General features: G+C 45.2%; 1 protein-coding gene across 1 annotated transcript in view; it reads right to left on the reverse strand.

Moving 5' to 3' along the window:
• The window catches only part of CD8A (CD8 subunit alpha), a 170,065-nt gene extending 145,831 nt beyond the window's left edge, over positions 1-24,234 (reverse strand). Inside the window, exons 1-2 of the mRNA XM_069630231.1 lie at positions 24,186-24,234; positions 1,900-2,259 (exon numbers count right to left, since the gene is read on the reverse strand). Coding sequence (XP_069486332.1) covers positions 1,900-2,259; positions 24,186-24,234 — 409 coding nt within the window. The remainder of the gene's footprint in view (positions 1-1,899; positions 2,260-24,185) is intronic.
• Positions 24,235-25,321: the final 1,087 nt, after the last annotated feature.

Consider the following 25,321-nt stretch of genomic DNA (forward strand, 5'->3'; position numbering starts at 1 on the left):
AACACCAGATGGAACCGTGCGCACTGCAGGCCGCTTCTGATGTGCCACCACGTCTAAAGTGACCCTACTCATAGATCCTCTGCTTTTCCTCATATTTTCCCCATGCAGTTTTGATTCTAGCCCAGATTATTGATCTGTATAGAGAATGCTAGTCATTCAATAATATAGCCTTAGAAGTCAAGGGAGGGGTTGTTATCACTGTATAATGACTTGCTCCCAAGGTACGGCAGGGGCAAAGCCGAGGGCTATACATTGGGAAAAGGTCATATTTCCAAGTGATAATGACCCCGCCTGAGGTATACACGGCTATTGGCACATAGTACTAGTAGCAGTAAAGGTTTTGTAGTTACGGTTGTGAAGTAAAACATGTCACCTTAATAATGAGTAAAGTTCCCAAAATGTTTTAGAAAATTTAATTTGGTTTCATTATGTTAATATAAATAACTAGGTTGTATTTATAAGGTAACCATTTTAATTATGAACTTGGGGTTGAACACCCTAAGTTACCTGGGGGAACCCAGACGTTGACCCCTTGCTCACTGTACTCGGAGACACAGCTCCACCTCACTGATGAGGCCCAACAAGGCTGAACCACGTGTATGGAGTTGCTGTTGGTACTCTTCTTCAAATAATGTTTGCGTAGCATTTCGGTGCTGGACTGCCCTTATGGGCAGGACAAAGACTGATATGCAAATGGATATTTCTCCTTTGTGAAATGTACAGTGAGCTAAAAGCGATGGCTGCGGACTCTCAAAGTGGGAAACAACCACAGAACAGGTTATCATGTCGTGTTCTTTCTAGAAAGGGGCACCTGCTACTTTTTTGTATTTAACTTGCTTTAGGTTCATTGTTAAAGTGAATCGTTTTTTTTCTCTACAGTAAGTGAATGGATTGTTCCATATTTTAGCTTTCACGCTGATGTGTTAGATTAGGTTGGAACATTTTGTTGGGAAATTGCATTGCTGTTTCTTGGAGGCAGAGAAATGCTTTCTGTTGTTTCTCTGGCTGCTTCTGAAGTCAGAAGGTCTTGAATGCAGTCAATGCCAGTAGTTATTGCTGCATTCCAAACTTTCTGATTAGCTGAGAGGAGCTCCCAAATCCTTCCCATGTCATTATATTGTTTATTATGATTCTTATATAGACAATGGGCCTCATTACGAAGTTGGAGGTAACCATGCCCTTATTAAGGGCATGGCTACCCCCAAACCCGGGTCCGGCTCCGGGTCCCGCGAAAGGGGAATTACCGGACCATTGCGACGTTGGAGCTGGTATGTCCCCATTCGAGCCCCCATAGGGCTCAATGGGAATGGGGAGGATGGTAGCAGCGGACCGTTCATAATGGTACCGTTGCTACCATCCTGGTCGGCTCGCGGGTGCCGCTCTGCATGCCTGGTCTGACCAGGCATCCAGAGCGGCACCCGCAAGCAAACTCGTAATGTTGCGGCATGGCAACAACGGCGCCGGTAGCACTACCGGCGCCGTTGTTGCCTTACTGCAACAGTCATAATGAGGCCCAATGACATTTTAAAGCAATGGACATGAGAGTGTCTTATTATGCACCAGGAAGAGATTGGTTTGCCTTTCCCTTATTGACTTGGTGTAAAGTACATTTTCAGTGGCCGAAAGTAAAACATTGTTGCAAAATTAAAACATTTTGGGTTACAAAATTGAGAGTCTCATGAAAATCGGGAGTGTTGGCTGGTATGGACACACTCCATACTGCGGTATCTGCATTTAATAATTTGTTAAGTATCTTGATCCTAAATGCTGTGCAAAGACTAAAGGAGAAGGGCCCTAAGAATTAACCAGTGGATGGTAACAGAAGCCAGTAGTAGTGCAGACTTTGCCAATAAGTGACGACAACAGCAGAGACTTTGGTCATTGTCAAGTCAACAGTACCTGGTGGGTAGTAGAGCTGCAACCCGCTGCTGAAGTAGAGGACATAGTTCGCGTTAATCAGGCAGTAGTAGGTACCTTCATCTTGCTCTTTAAATTCCTTAATTTCTAGATTGAAAGCCATGGATTCTTTGTTGGCTATGAATCGTTTTTCGTCGATACCCTTGGCCACTTTTTGTTTATAACCATACTGAAGAAGATATTGAGGTGTGATCTTGTTTTTTATTTGACGGAACCAGAACACCCCATGGTGCTGTAAGTCTGTGTCAGGCAGGGTGCACAGGAGCTTCAGGGGGAGCGAGTGTTCCCTCTTCGGGTAGGGTGTGGTTAGTTTCAGGCCAATTTGCTTCTGCTGAGAAGAGTCTGCAGAAAAAGCAATGGAAATACACACAATGCATGTTAATGCTATTCAAGCAGATGAACCCATTGGAGAACTCAGGGAAATCTGAGGCACTCATCAGACACACAAAATGTGATCACAAACATGTGAAAACAGTATCAACAGGTTTAATTATAATGCGCACAGCGATTGCATTTTGTAGATCTAGAAACATCTGACAGTACATTTGGGGAATTTATAAGCTGGTTAGATTCACAGAGGGCAGAATTTCAGGTTGCAGGCTCCTAATCAGGCATAAAAAGTTGCTCACTCCCTCAATTCTACCCATGCACAGAGCACACCATTATTTTACTCGCCAAGAGTCAATTGTCGCTATCCAGTGGCCAGTGCACATTTATGAGCCCTGATATCTTATTTAATATATCTTTTTAAAACCCTTCATGCAAAGTCTGTAATGTGTTACCCTTGGTTGTAAGAGATAATCACATTACCGAGTTGAATTACTATTTAAAACCGCAAATTATTGACTCAACTCAGAACGTTTAGACCATGCCCTGAAGCCGTATTTGGAGTTATGCGATAAACTGGGCCTCTTCTTTACCACCTTAGCCCTGCCGTGAGAGGATGGAACCTCCCTCATATATCTGCAGTGATAAAACAACCTACAGACTTACATCTCTCCCCGGTATGATGTAACATGCCAGGTGTTTTCTCAATGTGTTTTTGGCCAAAACATTTGTATTGAAAAAACGAATCGAAAAAAATATATGGCAGTGGGTAAGGGGATATAAAGGGTAGTGGTGTTGGGGTATCGGAATTAAATAATAGGGGAGGGAGCGTGGGCAGACAACCCGCCACATATAAAAAAAGTTGTGATGAGTTTTTCAGCAAAAAAATAATGAAAAATAAACAGGCGGTGAAAGAACATAGAACCCTCTCCTGATGTCTTCGACTTAACTAACACCTACAAACCTTTATCCGCCTGGCAGAATTGATCGCAGCTCGTCAGGTAGTTAAACAAGATGATCTCTTTGTAGGATCCATTTCAAGGATCATGTTTTATCAATCACCAATGGCATTATCCCACCACCACGGAAGACAGCTAAGATTGCCCTCTGAATAAAAGGCCACAGGTGGCTCTTGATGGGCCATCTAATTTTCAAAAATTCCTGAAATGGCATATAACTACAAGAGAAATGGCATGTCCAATGCTTGAAGACCATCTCAATTGGTACAATATAATTAATTCACTTTACGGTCAGGCTTTGGACCTAGACATTGGATGGAGACAGTGAGTGTATAATTGGTAGGTGATATCCTCAGGAAAGCAGATGCAGGAAGATACAGCCTAGCAGTCGTATGCGATTTGTCCGTGGCATTCGAGATTTTAGATCATGTGCTACACTAGACCAGTCAGCATCTGCAGGGAATATAGGAGGTGTGGCCTTACAATGGTTTACCACTTTCTTTGCTGTTTAGAATCAATCTGTGAATTAGAGGAATTTAGTGTGGGGTTCCCCAAGTTCCTCCTTAACGCCTGCCTTGGGTAATGCAAACATGTTACCACTTAGCTACCTGATCAGGCAATTCATGCTTAATGTGCAGTTCCACACTGATGAAACTCAACTATACTGGCAGAATTGGATAACTGAAATCAGACACAAAAACTAACAATGTGTTTCCAGAAACAAACATTGCTAGCAGATGGAACCAGATTCTCCACCCACGAACCGTAAGGAAGATCGATTCACTCCACAGCGGCCCAGTATTGCCTCAAACTATCTGATTGGCCTACTCCTGGTCAGCTGATCATTTTACTCGGCTCAGAGACCTAAAGACCTTTGCACCCCAAAACCACAATGTTTGCTGTAACTGACATGCAGCAATCTGGAGCAGACCTTGCAGAACTAGTCACGAAAGTGGCCGAGCGTGACCAAAGCACCATTTCCTGTTTTACCCAAAAATACAACATTGTGGCACCAGATACAGCTGCGAGAGAGGGCTGCATTCTCTCTCCACTGACCCCACCCAGATGATTATCTCATGCCCCAGCTGGTCCATCCTCATGGCAGAAGGCCAGTGCTGGACCCAGTAGCCTCAATGGTCTACAGCAAATCATATGGCCAGTCAAGGTGGTGCACATCCGCGATGACCTCCAAAAACATAACATTTAAGGAAACGGAAGTAGCCGGATTCTGAGCTGGAATTTGCATCTACCAGCCCCAAGATCATCTCGCTCCCTAGCTGGTACAACTTTGGGAAAATGGCGCTTCACTCGTCTCAGCTGCCTGATAGTCCTTCTCCTTGTCCCAGGATACTGCCTCACTTCACTAATGAAGTGCCCTGGAGTGGCTTGGCATTCTTCATAGGTTGCTTGCAATGGATATCATCTCCTGTCTGTTTTCGAGGCCGGACTTTTACCAAACCAAGCTGATGGGAGCTTTTTGGCCTAACTTGGGTTGAGTGTAGAGCCAGAAAATATTATCCAGGGGTTGGTGGATGTGGAATCTGACCCCCGCTTTGGATTCTAGCTGTATCCATTTCTGCAAAATGTGTGGTTTGGGTGAAAAGGCCCTTAGGGCTGTTGGACAACTCATATGGCCAGGAATAGTCCAATCAGACTGCCTGATCCAGCGCACGCAGGATATTCTAAGGCGATATTGGGCCATCTTGGGAGTGAATCATGCGTCTGTGGGGCTCGTGGATGGAGAAGAACATCTGACCACCCAGTTTCACCAATAGGCCCAGGCCTCCAATCATCGCCTAATCTGGAGGTCTGTATCCTAAAACGTTGGGACTTATTGAAGTGCTGTAACTTTAATGGACTTTACCTTGACGCTCACCTACTGTACGAGACCTAATTTCTGGCCACTCACAACCAGTAATAGTCTAAGTGGGCACTGACCAAAGCCCTCTTATTCCGTTCCTCTCCTTGGTCTCCCAGGTACTGCACTATTTATTTCTCTCAAATCTCCTGGTTGGACTTGTGTGCAGTGCTGTTCACTGTTTCACTGTTTCATGCCTATTGCGTGTACCTCATGTTTTCACTCTGCTGCTCTCTGCCCCCCAATATGGATGTGCTAGGCGGCCTCCAGGTGTAGCCGTGAACGTTTCCGCCTCCCACTTGCATCTCCCTCTGCCCTCCTATCCCCCCCCGTTCAAGATCTGAATGTAGCAGCCCCCCGGTTTAGATGTGTACGTTCCCTGACCACGACCACCCCAGTCGCCTTTCCTCTCCTTCCACCAGAAGCTCACTGTCTTTCGAGCCCTGGTTCTCTCTTTGTTGGATTACCGCAATAGCCTTTTTCTATATCTACCTGCTTCTACTCTCTGCCCTTTGCAACTCATCCAGAACAGGACTGTGGGGCTTGTCCTTGGCTTCAAGCCCTGGGATTGTATCTCTCCAGCGCTGAAATCTCTTCATTGGTTCCCAGTGGCTGCAAGGATTAAATTCAAGACACTTTGCATTGTCCACAAGGCTTTCTGGTGCCTGGGTCCAAAATACCTTCAACTGTCCCTCCGTAAATACCTTCCCTCTCGAGCACTTTGCTCCTCCACCTCCAACTCCCTCAGGGTCAGTCGTTTCTCAAAGAAATGAGCTGGGGGTAGATCTCTGTCTCAGCTGGGCTCTCCCTCTGGAACAGCCTCCCTGCCACTCTGAAACTTAAGGAGAACCCTCTATGGTTCCTGAAGCACCTCAAGACCTTCCTCTTTGCTTCTGCCTTCTCTCCTCCTATCCCCTGCTGATCTGTTCTGCTTCGGCATCGTGCACCTGGTTACCCTCTGATTTTGGGCCCAGGTACCTGCCCACCCTGCCACGCACCCACTCTGCCTCCTGACAACCCTTGCACCTGGGTCTGTATATGTAATACTACAGTCCCCACCCTTTCTCTGCACTTATCAGACACCCCCTGTCTGTGCCTTGAACCTAGTACTTGCCACTTGCTGGCTGCACTACCACTTGTTTTTTTGTATTCCTTTGCTCGGCACTTTCCACTTCTCCCCTCCCCCCTGTACTTTCCCCCTTCCCTCTCCCTTGCACTTACGCATTCTCAATGTCACTGGACCTAGTAAGCTCTTTGTTTTTGTTCTCCCTCGTTCCGCTCCCTTGCCTCGTCGCGCTCTGAAATACATGTCTATGAGCGCGATCAAATAAAATATCAATATCAATATTGCACCTGGTTTTGAACTGGAACGAAGTTTCCGGGTTTAGTTGGCAATGTACCTCATTCTCCTCTTTCTGTCTCACTCCTCCTCGATCTTTCCAAGATCACGATCTGACCCTTCCCATGCTCTCTCTTGCGCTTTGGGCTCGCCCAGGGAAACACACGTTCCAGCCCAAATCCCACTTATTTTTGGTGAATTAATCTGTCATGTTGACGTTGCCCTGGGAGCGGGAGGCGGGCGTTAGGGAAAGGGAAACATACGTGTGGATGGGAAGTGACGAGGAGGGGAAGGGGGGAAGGGCAGAACGAAGCTGGAATTGAATAAATGAAGACGTGTTTAGCACATCCTGTGTCCATCTCTTTTGTGCTGCGACACCCGCACTCCAGGGCCTACCCGCGCGCCAACATGATCGTTGCCCAGGAAAAGGGTGCATCTGCCATTTCACAGTGAGAAGAATTAAAGGTATCCTCCTTTGATCTTCCAGGACAAATCGGGGAATCGAGCTAGGCGCTATTGCAATTCCCTTCATACCCCCCAAGGACCATAGTTCACTAACCACAAAAGGCTGCTGTACCACTGGCCAGGCGGTGAAGACATTTGACCATGTCTCAGAGGCCAGGAATAGCCTACATTCACTGAAATGCAACGTGGTGAGTTACTTCATCTTAGGTTACTTTGAGGGGATACACACAGGCCCCTTTCCAGGCGATGGTAGACCGGGCAGCGGCCAGGGTGGGCATCATCCAGGGTGGCAAGAGGCGTGTCAGGCAGCCTGTTAATCTCCCCCCATGGAGAGCAGGGAGCCATTGCATTGGACATCCTTGAGCACTACACCGTCATATACAGGAAGCAGCCAATGGCTTAATTCTTTGCTGAGAGTTTTTTTTAAGAAGGCTCTATTCTTCCAAATGTGCATCTGTTTGTGAAACAAACCATGCTTAAACAGTGTAATAATTTCTGCACAGCCCTGGCTTTCCAGAATGGAAGAGTTGAGGGTTTAAGGTGGACTGAAAGGGCTGTTTTTATTTGGCTGGTTTAATTAAAAGGGCCAGAGATAGTAGGCGGTTGTAGGGGCAGGAGTGGGGAACCTAAGTAAATAGCCAAAGGAAGGCGTGGAGTGGGATTGGCATTCATTTATGGTATTTTAGCAGGTGACTGGGCTCATTTTCTTGTTTGTGGGGTGTTTTTAGGGCAATCAAATGAGTGACTCCATGTCATTTGACCCCTTCTGGGATTTCATTTGGAAATCATTAACTTCTGGTATGTTAATCCAGTTGAAACAAAAGAATACAACTCCCAGAATTCTCTGATCTGTTACACGAAAGCCCAGGACTGGAAACACATGCTCGGGTGATATGGAGTCACCTTGCCAAACTATGCTCTTTACTGGGAGGCAAAGTAGTTTGAGTAAATATGGGAAAAAGCTATATTTGCACACGTTATATTTGTTTCTTTAAGTTTGAGCGAAGAGGTCAGGAGTTAGAAAAATTGAAGCGTTAAAGGCTGAGGCGAATGCACATAAGGGTATTATTTCCTTTGATTGGTGGGGGTGGTGTGTGTTTAATTTACTGTGAAAATGAATGTGCAAAGTTAGAAAGCAATTATTCTAGCAACAACTGATAACAAATCCAACAATTTTGACACGTGTCTACTGAAAAGCTTTTCGTTATTGCTACTGTAGGTATTGGGATACATGCCAATCTATATTCGTGATTTGCCTAGTGTTACAATTGCATGTCCAGGTTACCCTCATTTCATAGATTTTTAAAAAATATTTTAATATAACACCTCTAACAGGTTGTAACAGTTTTATAACACACACGCTCCAGCCAGGGACTCCTTCCCCTGATAATGAATATGGCGCACAGTAAAAACGCTTTCTATCTTTAATCAACCACAGGTTCTTTTATTCAGTAGGCCACCAACCATCACAAACACCCTGTGTCACAGTGGACAAGGCCGGTGTGTATCATTATGATATTTATTAATAATATGGTTCAATGAAAGTAAAAGCAAAATCAAACAATTGGACAGGAGCCACCAATGTTGTGGCAATACAGATGCAAAGATTCCTACAACACAGTTAGTTCAAAATCCCCTCAATGCACATGAATCTTTAATGGTAAAACAGGAAAAATGATTTCATAGCATGTGATGGTACTTAAGGTTAAGCACTCCCCCTGCAAACCCATCCCCAGAAATCAGCAAACTTATTTCTTTTTGGATGGAAGGCAGTGGCAAGGAGTCAGGATAAAGAGTGAAAAACCGGATTTAGAATTCACCCCACCACCCCAAGATGGGAGGCCAGAAAAGAAAATGAAAACCCGATTCATGAGCGAAACGGCAGAATCGGATTTTACTTGTTACTCGCACAACAGCTTACAACCGCGGTAGGACAGCTAGAAATGAACATTTGTGTTGAACACTTGAGAGATAAGGAAGCTTACAGACAACTTAAGCAGGACACCAAGGCAACATAAACACAAGGTAAGAAAATCGATTTTGGGACAGAAAACAAATGCAAAAGAAAAACACACGTGGCTGAATGGGAATTCGTTTTTACACAGGGCTTGTGATGACAGGCAGCCACGGAAAGGGCTTTGCTGTCAAAATCGGAAATCGGTTTCAAGGAGAAGGACAAAGTCACATAACAGATAGGATTCTGACAGAAAGGGATGGTTCTTAACGGGACTATGGTTTGGGTTTTTATATGGGACAGATGCAAAATCGGAATTCATGGGAGGTGGTTCATTTCAAATTTCAACCAACTCACACCGTGAATCTCTTTATAGGGAAATTAATTGATTTACTTGAAAATAATGCTAAGGATTTATACGGACAACTGAACGATTTATAAAAGAAATACACTAACATACACAGCCTAATATAGATTTGTCAATGGAAAGGTGAATGGATTATACTGGCAATTTGGGACTTTGAATGGGATTTTCTATGGGATGCAAGATTCAAAAGAGAGGGGTATGCAATTTGGGACCGGGGTTATTTGCTACTTACAAGGTAAGCTTGAGTTTAGGATTCTGGAAGACCAGCGAGGTCTCTGGTCACTCTGGACAGCTAGGACAAGTGATCTGGTCACTCTGGACAGCTAGGCCAAGGGGTCTGGTCACTGCACTTTACTGGATGGGATTCTGGACAGCTAGGCCAAGGTCTGGGCACTTCGCTCTCCTAGATGGGGTCAGCTAGGCAAGGTCTGGTCTCTGCACTCTTGTGGATGGTGTCAGCTAGGCAAGATCTGGTCTCTGCACTCTCTTGGATGGGATCAGCTGCCTCCTCTCCTTTCTCCCTGGATTCTTGTGTGTGTCTTGCTATAGATGGGATGGATGGATCTTGCTGTGGGTGGATCCCTTGTGTCTCTCTGTGTCCCCCTTATATAGCTCAAATGACATCATCTATTTTACAAATCTGGGGGGAAGTACTCTGCAATTACTCCTATCCTGGGATAGGACAGCCTACCAGTCCTCTCTCCTACCCTGGTCCGATTGGTTCAGGGGAAAGGGCATCATTTGTCTGTTTGCATTTATGACATTTCTTTGTTCTCAGATCCACTTTTTTAGCAAAAATTTGTTATGGATCAAAGCTTCAGACTCATACAAACCACTGTCATAAGAAGTAGATATGTGGATTCAATGGGTCACAGGGAATTGAACAAACCGACCGCCGGCTCTGTGCAAGGTAGCATCACACTCTTTGGCACATTTTGGCCCTATTCATGAAATGCATAGTGGTTAAAATGTTGCCACTGAGTACACATATTCATAATTGCATTTTCCATCTTTCCACCTAGTTTCATATTTGTCCCATTTATAATTCAGTCAGAAAAGCGTCTTTGCAGGCCATTTCAGTTCACAAAGTGCTAGAAAGATGAACTTGGTCTCTTTACATTCGTCTAAAAATCACATGAAAAACTAGCATAATACAAAATTATTACTTATTCATGGTGCTGGGAAAAATGTCTTAAAATGAAGAAGTACTTTAATGTCAATGGGGAGGATTCGTCACATATGGGGCCGGTGCTGCAGATCCCCACAGCAAAGTCTCCTCTTGGCTCAGCTTGCAACAAAGGACTTTTATGATGGCCTTTGAAGTTTGACAGTTCCTCTTTCAGAGTGGGTGCTGGAGGAAATCGCTTTTCTTGGTTACGCACTAGCCACACGGGATTCCTTTTTCCCCTATTCCAGTAATGCCTGCTAGTCTGGTAGAACAGAGAATCCTCACACTCTCGGGCACCTCACATGCTGTTGTGGACTGTTTCACTTAGTGGTGCGAATTTTCAGTGGGAGGCAAGGCTTGCAAATGAATTCTGTGCCTGAGCCAAAAACCAGTTTTACTGGTTTCTGAGCCTTCTCCAATGTAACTAAATCTTGTGGGGACAGATATAATGTATATTGTATAGCCAAACGCCCACCCACACATATTCAGACATTTTTGTGCAAGCAAAAGCTGTCATTCAACATTGACTTTTAAACATTTTTCCTTATTTTCCAAAGAGCAGATTCACTCGTGTGCAGGTCTTTCATTTAAAGTTTCAAAATGTGGTTCTGCTGGTCACGGGATTGTCTTTCTATTAGTCCTTTGGAGGGGTTGAGCATGTACTGTGGTTCATGAACACAGAGGGATACTACACAGGATTTCTTTGATTTGGACACAGAAAAGATAAAAAGCCACGCTATTTCTTTCATTTCCAGTTTGAGCGCAATGGTTCACATCAAAGGGAAACAAAAGCTGTGTCGGGTTGTAATGTAGAAACCCTTGCCCCTCGTGTGATTTATCACTAAAACAAAGCTGTTTAGGATGTTGTGCATACTTTTTGTTCTTCAGATGTAAGAAAAACAAACACAGCGTCGTTCTGAAGGCAGGGCATAACTTCTAGTTATGCAGACGAAAATGAAGCAAACGCAGGGCCGTTTTTCAAAGCAGTGTTCAAATGCTTGCCACACATGTGCCAGGAAGACAAAAGCACAGCCGTCTTGGTGGCACTGTTTAAATGTGGTTTTAGGTGAAGGGGATTTCTGCTTAGGGCCTTAAATGCACCCCACATATTATTTTCATCATACAGTAAAGAACTTGCATCATTGCCAGGTATTTACACAAACGGCTAGCGTTTGCCATCAGACGACAGCAACTAGCACAATTTACTAGGCATTTCAATATGTTGTCATTGTACTTGCATCATCTAATTATAATTTGGTGATTGATATAGAGCTTCATGTAGATGGACTAATTTTAAGCTCTGTATTAACAAGTGTTATTATTACCCACTGATTGGACTTGATTCATCACCCTCAGAAAGAAGAAGAGACTACATAGTGCCACCAGGGTTTCACACTTTTCACATGGCATGGTCCCATTCCCAAAACCAGCCTGTTGCTGCGTGCAACTATTTGCCAGACTTCACATTATATGCCCAGGAATGGGCACCACTGGGTAGCTGTTGGCAGCACGTGGTAGTCTCACAATATAACAGGTTTTCCCATAGAATTCTCACACACTCTCACCATTTGGCAAGTATTGTTATGCTTTGGCTAGGTACACCGATCATGTGGCACCATGACTGCTTCACCGCATAGCCTAGCTACTTTTCTGGTCTTCGGAATAGCTCCAAGCCATTCATTGTAACCTAACCTAACCTTATTGGATGTAGCTGGACACTGCCTTCCTTTTCACCGGTACCGAACACGTTTCCGTAATTCCACACACATCTTCCATTCTTCCGCCTGAGCATTTGGAACGTCCTCTGAGCGCTGTGTTCACCAAATGAAGAGAGCTATCGGTTCTTGCTACACTTTCAATTGAGAGCAAAACTGTTGGAAAAGTAGACTACAACAGCAGCAACACACCCTTTTTCGGTAGCATCATCTAGGATCGTGCCCTTCATTAGAAAATGGACAAAAACGAGATAGAAAATGAATTCCAGTTTGAAATATTGCTGTCTACGTTGTCTATTGATTCAAAGTACAAGTCAACCAAATGGTATGTAATTTGCAGTGACTAATTTGGGGAGGGAGTGCAGTCCAGGGTAGCCACAGAGGAGCTACGTACTGCTGGTGTGTTCTGGTGTTTTGCCCTGGGTGCAATAGATAGGTGTAGGTAATGGGGCAAATGGCATAAAGGGGTGAGAAAGGATAGATGTTGGGGTGGAAAGTGAAGGAGTGTTGGAGGGCCTCCCTTATTAAAAGTTAAAAGAGCCACAAAGAAACCTACCGAAGTAACTTAATCGATAATAGTTTTGTTTTTTGATGAAACAATGTAGAACTATCCCCTGGATAACACTGTATCAATTCAGAGATGAGCACCTTCCAGTTACATGGTCTACAAGATGAAACATTGCATTAACACCCACAGTAAACCAGGTTTTCCCAGAAGAGGCGACAGACGTTTCGCTCTTGTTGGCTGAAGACGTGGAATCAGCTTCGGGACTGCTAAAGCTCTCCATCTCTTAATCAAAGTTTAGAAAATTGCTGAAAGCCTAGATATTTACATCTTAGTCTACCATACTTCATCGGAATGTTATGATCTTGCAATTTCAAAAGTTCCTATTATAGGTTTGCCTGTAGCGGTAAACACAGGCGGTCTTTAAAATATGTAGTGCATTTTGTCTGCCCACCTTAATGTGGGATCATGAGGGTTTTTACTGCATGCACTAGTTTGAGAATACCACACGTGGTAAAATACTGCTCAGTTACATGATTGAAACAGACCTCAAAATACTTCCAATTTTTAGGTGGAGGTAAAAGTGTTCATAACTCCCCAAAATGTTACAATGGGCCTCATTCCGAGTCGGGCGGTAGGGGATACCGGGCACCGGTAAGGAGACCTGTGCCGGTAATCCCCTACTGCCCGATTCCGAGGTGATTTCCGAGGTCCCCCAACGGGACCTGTACGGTACGTTTGGTCGGACCAACAGTACCTTACGGGTCCCATTGGGGGACCTCGGGATCGGGCGGTAGGGGATTACTGGCACCCATCTCCTTACTGGTGCCGGTATCCCCTACCGCCCGACTCGGAATGAGGCCCAGTGTGCACATCCCAGTTACTCCTTAGCAGCACTGGGTCAATAGCGACGCTTCTGTGCATTTATTTTCATACATGGTACAACAGTGTTGTAACACGCTGCTCTACCGTATGTATTTCCAGCCCTGACACAGGGATGGAAATGTGTTTTGAATATTCTGCATGACATGCGGCCATGATCTTCGCATTCTGACTGCATCCCCTTCTCATGGCATGGCCTTTGTCTGGACTGGATTTTATCACATGGGGCTGGAGTTACCAGGGGGATGCGATGCCCACTTCTGGGTCTGATCACTCTGTCAGACTCTTTTCTTTTAATGCAAGTAAGATCGGCCATACAGTCGCTGGATCCAAAGACATGATTTTGAGATGTAATAAAATGAGGTAGCCAGGATTCCTGGGGCCGAGTTAGCCCGTGTGGCTGAAAGCTGTGACACAGGCTTGGCATGTGATATATAGTTCAATAAAGTCATGAATCGACTAAAAACTATTTGTGATAAAACCTCCCCGCTGCAACTTAGACCTTGTAAAAAAAAACAGCCTAACTATTGCTATTCTTTAATGCTTGCAAATCTTACACAAAGCTACCGCAGAAAGAATGAGCCGGGAGAAAAAATAGAAATTAAAAGGCATTGAATAATGTTCAAACAGCATTAAAGGCATAAAAAAGCAATTTTTGAAGCTAAATCTAAATTCTTGCAGAGTGATAAATATTATTATTAATATTAGGATAATTATTTACACGCCACTTGCCCCAGGGCCCACACACACACACACACAACATAACATACGAATTATTCACAAACTGAATAGCACTGTCCGACCAGGGGATTCAAAGCCAGAAAACAGGAGCCAGAGTAGAACTCATCAATCAGCACCTCTGGTAAAACAAGTACGTTTTTAGGGCTCTTTCAAAATTAGGCAAACAAGGAATAGCGCTTAGCGAAGCCGGCCGCCCATTCCAGGCACAAGGACCCCATGCATCAAACATCGGACGCCTGCACTTCTGCAGTTTGATGCGTGGTGAAAAGAGTTTATTGTCTCCTTTAAATCGGAGTAATCTTCTGCTGGGGGCAGCCTTGTGTTGAGCACAGAGGTACTGAGGTGCATTGCCCAACCTACATGTGTGGGTTAGGGTGAGCATATTATGGACGATTCAATGTTTAACTGGTAACCAGTGAAGTGCCACTCTAGCAGGAGTGACAGGGTCTGAATGCCCTCACGGCCAGATTCTGGATGATCTGCAGCTTTTACAAGTTGGCGGTACCTGCAGGCAAACTATTTGGAATTCACTAAAGCACAAGCAAGTAAAGATCTATTTTTATCAGACCGATAAGGTCTGGTTTGCTGCAGTAATTTAAGTTCATACACACAGGCAGACACGCTTCTGTATAGTTAATTGTGAGTCCAGGTAGACGACTAACGTCTTAACATAGGGTACCACTGGAATGGCACAGTCATGAATTAAAAACTGCTTGCAGCAAGGCTTGCGTTTTTTCAAGCGGAGACCTGACCTCAGAATTAAGAGCTCAGTCTTGCTATCATTAAATTCGAGCGAATTAGCAGCCATCCAGCATAGATCTGGATGGCTGTACACTAGCACACTAGCATAAATCTGCTTGATAGCCTCAAAATCCCTAGCATAGTCACCCGAAGGTTCGAGGACAACCTGGGTGTTGTCGGCATGGTTGGTATAACTTACACCCAGGTCATCCAAGAGATCAAACAAAGGACGGGTGTACATATTGTATAATGTCAGGGAGAGGCAAGCACCTTGAAGCACACCACAGGGCAGTGGGACTAAAATGGCTTTAAATTCATCCACAAAAACCCTGGCGGTACGATTACCGAGGAAAGACTCAATCCGGCCGATGACTTAGTAGAATGATTGGCCACCTCACCAAATTTACTGAACAGAATGGAATGATCCACCAAGTCAAAGGTCACCGACGGGTCCAATAACATAAGAAGGGCGGTATGTTCATGCTCAAAAATTCACGAGATGTTGAATTTGAGATCTAAAAGCTATGTCTCTGTGCCATGCTTGGCACGAAAGCCGGATTGGCGTTGACTGAATAAATTGTTAGCTTCAAGGAATTCCTAAATCTGAATAGAAGCTATTGAGTCCAAAATCTTTAACAGAAATGCACATTCGTAATTGGATGATAATTACTTGCAATAGTCGGATCGAAGGAATCTTTTTTTTATCCATGGTGTAATCCGAACCTCTTTCAAGACTGTAGGTACAACAGAGGCTGTGCAGGAGGAATTCACAATTTTTGGGATCAGCGAAATTAGAATGTCTAAGGATTCTATAATGATATTTGCGGGGCAGACGTTGCCCTTGCATGAAGTTGGCTTTATGCTTTTGACAATATTAAAAACCTCTGCTTCGGAGACTTGCCTGAAGAGAAACTAGGTAAATCAGTGCTAGAAAAGGTCAGACGGGATTTAATAGGATAGGTTGTGGCAGCTAGAAGTCTTCTCTCTTTTTAATGGACTGTTGATGGCTTCCAATGTTACCCATTAGTGCATTCTGTACGAATTGACCCAAGAGTCATCTTTATCAATGTTTGACTTTGGCTCCCTTTTTCCCTCTAGTTCTTTGAGGATCGCAAAGAGTTTGTTTGAGCTAGATGTAGCATTTTCAATCCTATAATTATAGTCTGACTGTTTTGCGAACAAAATGCCTTGTTTATCAGGAAGCTGCAGCCTTATAGTTAGATTTGTTTCCGGGACTTTGGTTGCTTCGCCATATCCGTTCACAGGCCCTCTTGGCCTGCCTATACTTAATGATCTCATCGGATAACCAGGTATTCATTTTTACCCCAATTTGTATTAACATAACCTTCTCCAGTGCCCAGATATTGACAACCACTGTTGTGACATGCTGAAATTGGCCCACCAATTCTTCTATAACAGAGGTTGAAGTCAATTTATCTATGATAGGTTTCAAGGCATCGGGGGGGGGGGGGGAATGTAGGTTCCTCAACTTCTGAATTCTGGGATTAATATACATGCATTTAGGCTTGGAAGGCAGTTGTAAATCAAAAGACACAATATAATGGTCTTACCAAGGACATGGAGTAACCAGAAGTGAAGAGATTATGATGTTATGTGTGAGGACCCAGTCCAGGGTATTACCTCCTTTATGTGTAGACTAGCAGGCGTACCCGTCCCTTGCTCAGTAATTCCTACTTCAGTCCTAGATTGAAGTTCATTTAACGAACTAAACCAATGCTTCTTTGTAGACAATATTGCTATTTTTCCTGTAGGAGCTAGTGTGAAAAAATTGTCTTTGTTTCCAAGTCTGGAGCAAGCCACATAAAGCTGATCATGAGAAAAGAATGAATCCTGTAAATCGATTTTAGCTTCTTTGAGTTGGAGCATTGAGATTGCGCATCAACATTATTGGTGTCCCGATCTACAGCTGAGGGAGCAGTGACCTTATCATAAGTGCACTGCGTGTAGGGCTGAAGCGTGTAAGCTTGAAGTGCCGTACCCATATGTGTACGGCTGAAGAATGTAAGCTTCGTAGTGTTGAGATGGCATACATTTTCAATTATTTGTATGGTGGCGAATAGGGATGGATCCTAAGTTACGATTCCACCACCTTCTTCCTCTCCACTATACAAAAGCTCCACGCATTTGCGCCAGCATGTATTTTCATGCTGGCGCAAATATTGTAGATTCCTATGGAGTCCGTCTGCATTTTACACCAGAGGAATCAATTGTAAACACTGCCTTCAAATGCGTGCACGTCAGGCAGCATTTACTCATTTTGCAGGACGGAGTGCAAATGTGTGGTATACACCCAGGTACACCATCTTCTTTTTATTAAGTTTTGCGTTCTGCAGTGCAAATGTAGAAAATTGTACAGAGGGGACCTGCCTACGCAAAAGTGTAAGCGTAGCAGGTCCAACTCTGTGCAATTTACAGAGAATTAAAGCATGAAACGTGAGAAAAGGATAGTGGGTAATAGTCAGTGCACCTCCCCCTAATTTTTGGGGTATCTAATAAGTGAGTGTGGCTCGGTGGCCTAGCCTGGCAGCAGAATCCAGCAATGACTCAAACACTAGTCAGTCAGTATCAGGTGTGGATTTGTTGGGTTGCTTGCGCCCAGCGCTTGCGCCCAGCTTTTGAATTAGAGTAGACTGATCTACATGCGAGATTCCAATTGCATTATTTCATTGGTTCTAAACCAAGAAGACGTTGCAATTCTCACAGTTCATAAGTCGTTACAAATTGTCATGTTTTACAAATGGTTACAAGTGTCCAGTGTTGCAAAGTTGCAAGTGGTTTACAAAGTGCCACATGGGTCCAGTGTCACAAATACAAACAAAGGTTTACAAAGTGCCAACATACTCCATTTGGAGGCACGTGCGATTGTTTCGCCCTTTCCCGGGCTTTCTCAAGGCACAATTACAATATCGGTGTGAGTGTTACACTTAGTGGAGTACGTTTCAATTAGTACAAGGTTCAATTGCTACTGTCCTTCCTAATTATGATACAATACAGGCATATCAGTTAGCTTACATAGTTCTACATTCTCTTTTGAGTCACTACATTCCCAAGTGTTGAGAGCCGTAAGTCTGTAAGTGGCATTGGGTAAGGTGGAGAGAGGAGAAACAAGGAGCAATAGGTAGAATTAGGTTAATTATATGGAATTTTTAGAGTCGGTTTAATCCAATTGGGTTAGTGTGTATCATGGTATGTCCTAGTGGTTAGGTCCATGTGAATTGGTGGGTATTCATTTATTCAGAGGATAGGCTGCTTTTATTTTCAGTTTAAATGGTCCAGATGCCCATTAAGTAAGCAGAATGATTATGTTTAAAGTTGATTTAGTCCTATTTGGTTGGTTAGTTTCATGGTGTGTCCTGGTATTCACTTGCTCAGAGGATAGGCTGTTTTTATTTTAGCATAGGATGTCTTATAAAAGAAGAACCATTGGGTTTGGTTGTAAGAACGTCTTGTATAGCTAATGGACAACTGCGTTGCGGTTGGCACTCAGTGCAATACGCCAACAATTCCCAGTGTTACTTGATAATGCCCTCGAAGTCATCAGTATCAATGTGCAATGAGCAAATTCCAAAATAATCTTTACTCATATACAGGTAATTGAAAAAAAATGCCCCCAAACACTTGCAAAACGCCACAATTTACCTATGCCCACAAACATCAAATTTGGGGTTCACACATGCAGTCACCCACTGTTCGATTGCTAAATTCCCTATAATGTTCGCCCGGCAGGAAGTCGACAGATGCACAACAATGACACCCTTGGAATCACCCCATGAATACGGACAGGCAGATTCCCCGCACAGGCGTCTGCACATAGACATTCCAGAGCTACATGTGTTGCCAAGGTGAAAGGGAGCACATCTTAACACTCCTTATCTCAGGCCCTGATGGACATTTCGGTTGACAAATGTTTTCTACTGGATCCAGTTTCTGACATACGGGAACTGCTATGGATGACATTCCAGCTGATGCCAATTTATCATGGAACTGGTAACTGCTGTCTGATGGTGTCTTTTGTTTTTTCTCTGGTTTTTTATTTCACCAGTAGAATTGTCCTTGTTTTTGTTCTGCTGGCTATGTATAGTCCTATTGCAAAAAACCCTTATTTCGCACATGGTTCCAGTAGAACCTATTTGTAACTGGTGAGCTGGGACTTCTACCAGGATTCAGGATCACCGAGACAACCCTCTCCGCACTTGCTTGTGAGCACTCCCTCTGTGCTGGGTAACTCCCCTTCCTCCCAACCGAAAGACTACTGGGGGTGCTCTAAACAAATCAGATGGACCTATACAAATTGCAAAATAGATCATATAAATGCAAAGGCCAGTCCAAAAGGCCTGTCCCTGTACTGAGCGGTGGAAAAACAACCATGTCTAGTTACAAAAAGAAAACACGGCACCACACAAGCAGAATATGTTAACCATCCCACGCCACCAGCACACAGACAACAGGCGTCATCACAAAGGAGGAGAACACACCCATGGACCCAACACTGGTGACAATGCCGGTGTACCAGTAAGAAATGAATTATACCGGATCCAGTTTTTGACTTAAGGGTTTTTGGACAGTTAATTGCCTTTGATGGAGAAAACTCCAGTTGTATATTGGTACCCGTTATTGTACTATTTATTATTGGTGTCTAAGGGTGTAGACTGTTTTTCGCAGGTATTTGTAGTTAACCAGTACAATGAATCTGTTTTTCCACTGGGTATGGGTCCAAGAGCAGGAGAGCCCCTCCTACGTCCCTCCTACTTGCCCGCTCGTCTAGCGCCTAGATGTCTCTTGGCCTTAGATGGCGCTTCATACATTGTATACCATACCATACCACCATACCATACCAGCGCTAATAGAAACCGTTTGTAACTGGTCCATTGGAATTTGTAAGAGCAAACATAAACGAAACATGTTAACATATATTTACATGAATTGCGAGTTTCATGGAAAGTACATGTGTTTAAAATATCAAAATCTATGGTGAGTACTTTACGGAACGATAATCACCCTGCAACATTTGGGCTTGCAATAGACGCACGAACCCACTGAGTTATGAAATAACATGTTGTGCACGAACCCACTGAGTTATGCAATAACATGTTTGTGCTATCTGCAGCATGTGGGTCTGCTTCCTGCACGCACGTCGCACCAGCATCACTGCAACAGACACACGAACCCACTGAGTTATGCAATAACATGTTTGTGCTATCTGCAGCATGTGGGTCTGCTGCCTGCACGCACATCGCACCGGCATCACTGCAACAGACACACGAACCCACTGAGTTATGCGATACCATGTTTGTGCTATCTGTCGCATGTGGGCCTGCTGCCTGCACGCACGTCGCACCAGCATCACTGCAATAGACACCCGAACCCACTGAGTTATGCGATACCATGTTTGTGCTATCTGCAGCATGTGGGCCTGCTGCCTGCACGCACGTCGCACCAGCATCACTGCAATAGACACCCGAACCCACTGAGTTATGCGATACCATGTTTGTGCTATCTGCAGCATGTGGGCCTGCTGCCTGCACGCAAGTCTCACTAGCATCACTGCAATAGACACCCGAACCCACTGAGTTACGAACCCACTGAGTTATGCGATACCATGTTTGTGCTATCTGTCGCATGTGGGCCTGCTGCCTGCACGCAAGTCTCACCAGCATCACTGCAATAGACACCCGAACCCACTGAGTTATGCGATACCATGTTTGTGCTATCTGCAGCATGTGGGCCTGCTGCCTGCACGCACGTCGCACCAGCATCACTGCAATAGACACCCGAACCCACTGAGTTATGCGATACCATGTTTGTGCTATCTGCAGCATGTGGGCCTGCTGCCTGCACGCAAGTCTCACCAGCATCACTGCAATAGACACCCGAACCCACTGAGTTATGCTATACCATGTTTCTGCTATCTGCAAATGAAGTCATGTTTTCTTATGTTACCTTAAACATCAAGACTATTTCTTTCAGCAAGTAAACCACCCCAGTGGGCGTTCAGTGCTTTGGTGCGCCAGACAGTTGCGCGAGGCACTATAAAAAATAATACCCTAAAGAAATATTAAAATACAGCTGCATTAAAAACACTATTTACCCCTCCCACATTGCTCTATATAATAACGCAATTGGCTACGTTTTGAGTACTTCGGTAACAGTGAACGCATGGGCCCTGATTCACAATGCGTCTTTCAATTAGATGTACCATTGGGAAATGCTTTGTGAATCAGGCCCATTTATTGTAAATACCACTAGTTGGGATTGCATGGGATATTTAGCAAGGGGGCGGACTGGGGGAGGGAGGGCTGCGACGGGACACACACTGAATTTGCAAGGGGAAATATGAGTTGTTGTTTGTTACTCCATGGATTATTCTTTGCTCACCAATAGGTCACTAGAGCCTGGGACCCCAACTCACAATTAGGTGGTATTTTAAAAGTAGGTGGTTTTCAAAATGCCACGTGTTTGCCAATGCCCCCATACCGATAGGGAGGCCCGACGTCGTCGGAGGACACGCACAGACAAGGTGCAGCCTAACTGAAACGTCTGGGGCGGATAGCTCAGGGGCAACGTGCTCCTGGGGTCCGTGCTTAGAAACTTCTGGGTATTAAGCGCGCCATAAATAACCAATCATAAATAAACTCTAAAACTGCCCCCAATAAATCCTATAGCTCCCTGAGGCCGCCGTAAGCGAGCTTGGGCGCTATAGGAGAGAATATGGTCTAAAGAATGGGTTCCCACACTTACGGAGCGCCAGGCTGAGTAGAATTAAGCCCGCTATCAGACTCTCCTTTGCTGAGCCCATCCTTAGCGGCCAGGAAGCGCATCGAGTGATGAGGGGCTGCGCGCAGCAGCGCCTCAGCCCTCAGGGGCTCTGTGAGAGGATGTGACGTCAGCATCCACCCTTGGCTGAACGGCCGTGCAGGAATCATTGCACTGCTCGTGCACCCACCGAGGAACCGTTTTTTGAAACCAAGGCCCTCAGTTTAGGCATTTGTCAGCGGCTCACCATTTGCCAACCGTTCCCAGGTGCCAGTGATACCATCTTTTGCTGTACCAATGCGCAATGTCATCAAAAGTCCAGGCACTTACACCATTGAAAGGGACTTGCATGAAATGCCGAGCTCCATATATTACAATCATTTGCCATCACATGCCCCCAAGAGCCCTCCTCATAGGCCAGGTATTGTGAGGATGGGGGGGAACCCAAAGCCTGTACTCTCAAAGCATTCCGTGCTCTGTGTATACTTTTGAAACACACACGACTTTGTATCTGTAAGTGAACACCAATCAACAAATGTTTAGGAGGGAGTACTGTGATGAATTCGACCATCCGCACCGGGCCTGTCCGCACACCTGGGCTTTTTTGATTTTTTGGAAATGAAAATGAATGATGGGAAGTTAACCTCTGAAAATGTGTGAGGCCATTCTGTACACATTTGTCATGCTCATTGCAAGCATAGCCACGTGTACTCCGGGAGGACACAGCCTAGAGGCGCTGTCCTCCCCTGTCATGTTCAGCTGGAATATGACAGCCACAGGTACATCAAAGCATCTCAAGAAGGGGGAAGGCTCTAGCAAATGCGCACGAGAGAGAGAGAAAGAGAGAGAAAGAGAGAGAACGAGAGGGATGTGTGCGAGCGTGTGAGAGATAGAGAGTGCTAGATCGGATAAAGATTCTGTCATGATAAAACCGTTGTATATCGGTGAAATAGAACACATGAAAAATATATTTCACAACGTAGTTACAGTAGTCATACATATAGTCCATAACAGTGGTCTTCAATCTTTTTTTTTTCATGAGCCCCCCATGAGAAAAATGTGGGCAGGCCGGGCCCCCCAAAAAATGCCCAATGGACAGTAAGTCAAAATGGCTAAGAACTATTGCATGCCACTACCGCACCATACTCCCAGTATAGTGCCTTGGCTCTGCCACCTGTTCCCATCAGTGTCTGGGCTCCCTCATCTCTCTCCTAACCCAGTCCCTGTGCTCTCCACACCCCATCACAGACCCTGGGCTCTCTCCACCCTGCTCCCACCACTATGCCATGGCTCCCCCACCCTGCTCCGACCACTATGCCATGGCTCCCCCATCCTGCTCCCACCATAGTCCCTGGGGTTGCCCCACCCCGCTGCTAGCACAGTCCCAGGGCCAGTGGCAGCTGGTGAATTTAGGGGCATAATTATTTCTCCCAGATATGCCACAGCAACCATGCATAGCGAGGGAACCTGAGCCAATCAAGGGGAGTACAGGGTGGGGAGATTTTTTTTAATAATGAGTTAAAATGTTGCATTTTAGAGCATACTTAAAAAAAAACATTGGTTAAAACGCCAAACATTTTGCAGTTGGTGCTGGGGGGCCTAGGTGGCAGGCATGGTATTGTTTACTGGACATATGTGATAGATGTCCAAAAAAGATATAATTCCTGTCCCCTGGGCCTCACAGCGCCTAACACACGCACACAATCAAAGTGACTATGGGGGTCATTCCGAGGTTGGAGGTAAGGAATTACCGTTACCGGTAAGGGTGCCGATGCCGGTAATCCCTTACCTCCGTATTCCCAGGTCCCTTTTGCGGGTCCTTCCTTACCTCCTGCTTTTAGCAGGAGTTAAGTACGGGACCCGCAAAGGTACTTCGGAGGTAATTACGGTACCGTAATTTACGGTGCCGTAATTACCTCCTTCCCCATTCCCATTGAGCCCTATGGGGCAGAAATGGGAATGGGGAAGGGCAAAAGGTGAATGTGGAATTACCGGTCCCTCCAACCCTGGAATGGACCGGTAATTACTCCATTCACCAAGCCGGATTTGGGACGGTTTCGGAGGCAGCCATGGAGCTAATTACTCCATGGTTAGCTCCAAACCCGGAATGAGGCCCTACGTGTGTATGCAAGGCGCTGGGGATACCAGGGGGAAAGCAAGGTATTTTTTACGATAGATGTCCACTAAAGAAATATCATCCCTGTCCCCTGGGCTCCACAGCGCCTCCGAAGGAGAGCTGATTTTGCCAGGTGAGTGGGGAGATTGTGAAATAAAGGCATTTTTCAAATACCTTTTTTGTACAACCCCCACCCCCTACTCGCCAAAAACAGCTCCACGGAAAAACACACACACATTCACACAGCAAGCACTTTATAATTCACACGAGCACCCATCATCATACACTCGCTCATAACACCAGCATACACGCATCCATACACATAAATAAATAACAGATACATTAACATAAACGTACCTTCTGTCCCGGTCCTGAAGTTTCCTCCCCAGCGCTCCAGCTCCTGCATCCTGAACAGGAATCAGGGAAGCAAATGCTTCCTGGTTCCTGCACATGCGTGCAGGGGCCTGAGTGTGGATGATGAAATGCCCTGCTCCAGCTTGCCCAGAAGCTCTCCTTCGCACACACAGACATGCAATTCCCCAGCCAGCATTGCCAATGAGCTATGCAAGGCTGGCAAAGCAAAGCGCCCCGAGTCTTGCATGGCTCATTGAGCATGTGCGGCTGGGAAACTGAACTGTCAAAGGGAAACAGCAGTTCATCCAGCCCAGGAGCACTCCCTCAGCTGGAAAAAGAAGCTGAGGGAGCGCTCACTGTTTCACTGGGCTGGGTCCTTTGCTCCTCCATAATGAGTGAGGGGGCCACTGGGTCGACACCCCTCACCCATTATGGATGAGCCGCCCCTCTTTATCTTTCATCGGTAAAAAAACATAACCTTTTTCTTATTGCTTTTCAAGCTGGAGTCTCGACCGTCCCCTTCTTCCCCCACACCACCACGACCCCCGGGAATACACCTCTGGTATATAACCTTAAGGCAGCTCGCTGGGTCAATGAACCTTTAGCACATGAAAAGTGGGTTTCTGGATACAGGAAACACAGGCACTTAATATCTATCAGTGGGGCACATGAAAGGCCCATGCTTGCCCAATCGTACTTTTTATTTTCCAGAAAGGAACTAAAGTCCAAGGTCTGTCCCTGGATCACCCTTTTGGCAGGGTCGAGCGATCACATTCTGCGCTCTCCTCTGTGCACTGTAAGCACAGGTGCGCTGAGAGGTCGCTCTCAAGAAGGTGCTATGCCTGTTTTCCGGCGCTTTTCGCTCGCTCTTTGGTAAACCACCTGGAAAGTCTGCAAGAAACCCCCCAGGGAGGGTTTTTTTTGGGCCGGAGGCCACAACTCTCCTCTGTATGCAGTGTTTTTTTTTCTTTTTCTAACCGCATTGTGACTTCCGCCCTGCATATTGCTGAAGGGCTTCGCATATGGTACAGTAAAGAAGGGGCTTTCTTTCTGCAGCTCTATTCTGACTTTGCTCTGTGAGATGATATTGTAACCACTGCATGCACCCTACTTTGCAGTAGTGTAGCTATCATTTCACC

The sequence above is a fragment of the Ambystoma mexicanum genome, chromosome 6q (assembly GCF_040938575.1).
Source record: "Ambystoma mexicanum isolate Mex_15411 chromosome 6q, UKY_AmexF1_1, whole genome shotgun sequence".
Lineage (NCBI taxonomy): Eukaryota > Metazoa > Chordata > Amphibia > Caudata > Ambystomatidae > Ambystoma > Ambystoma mexicanum.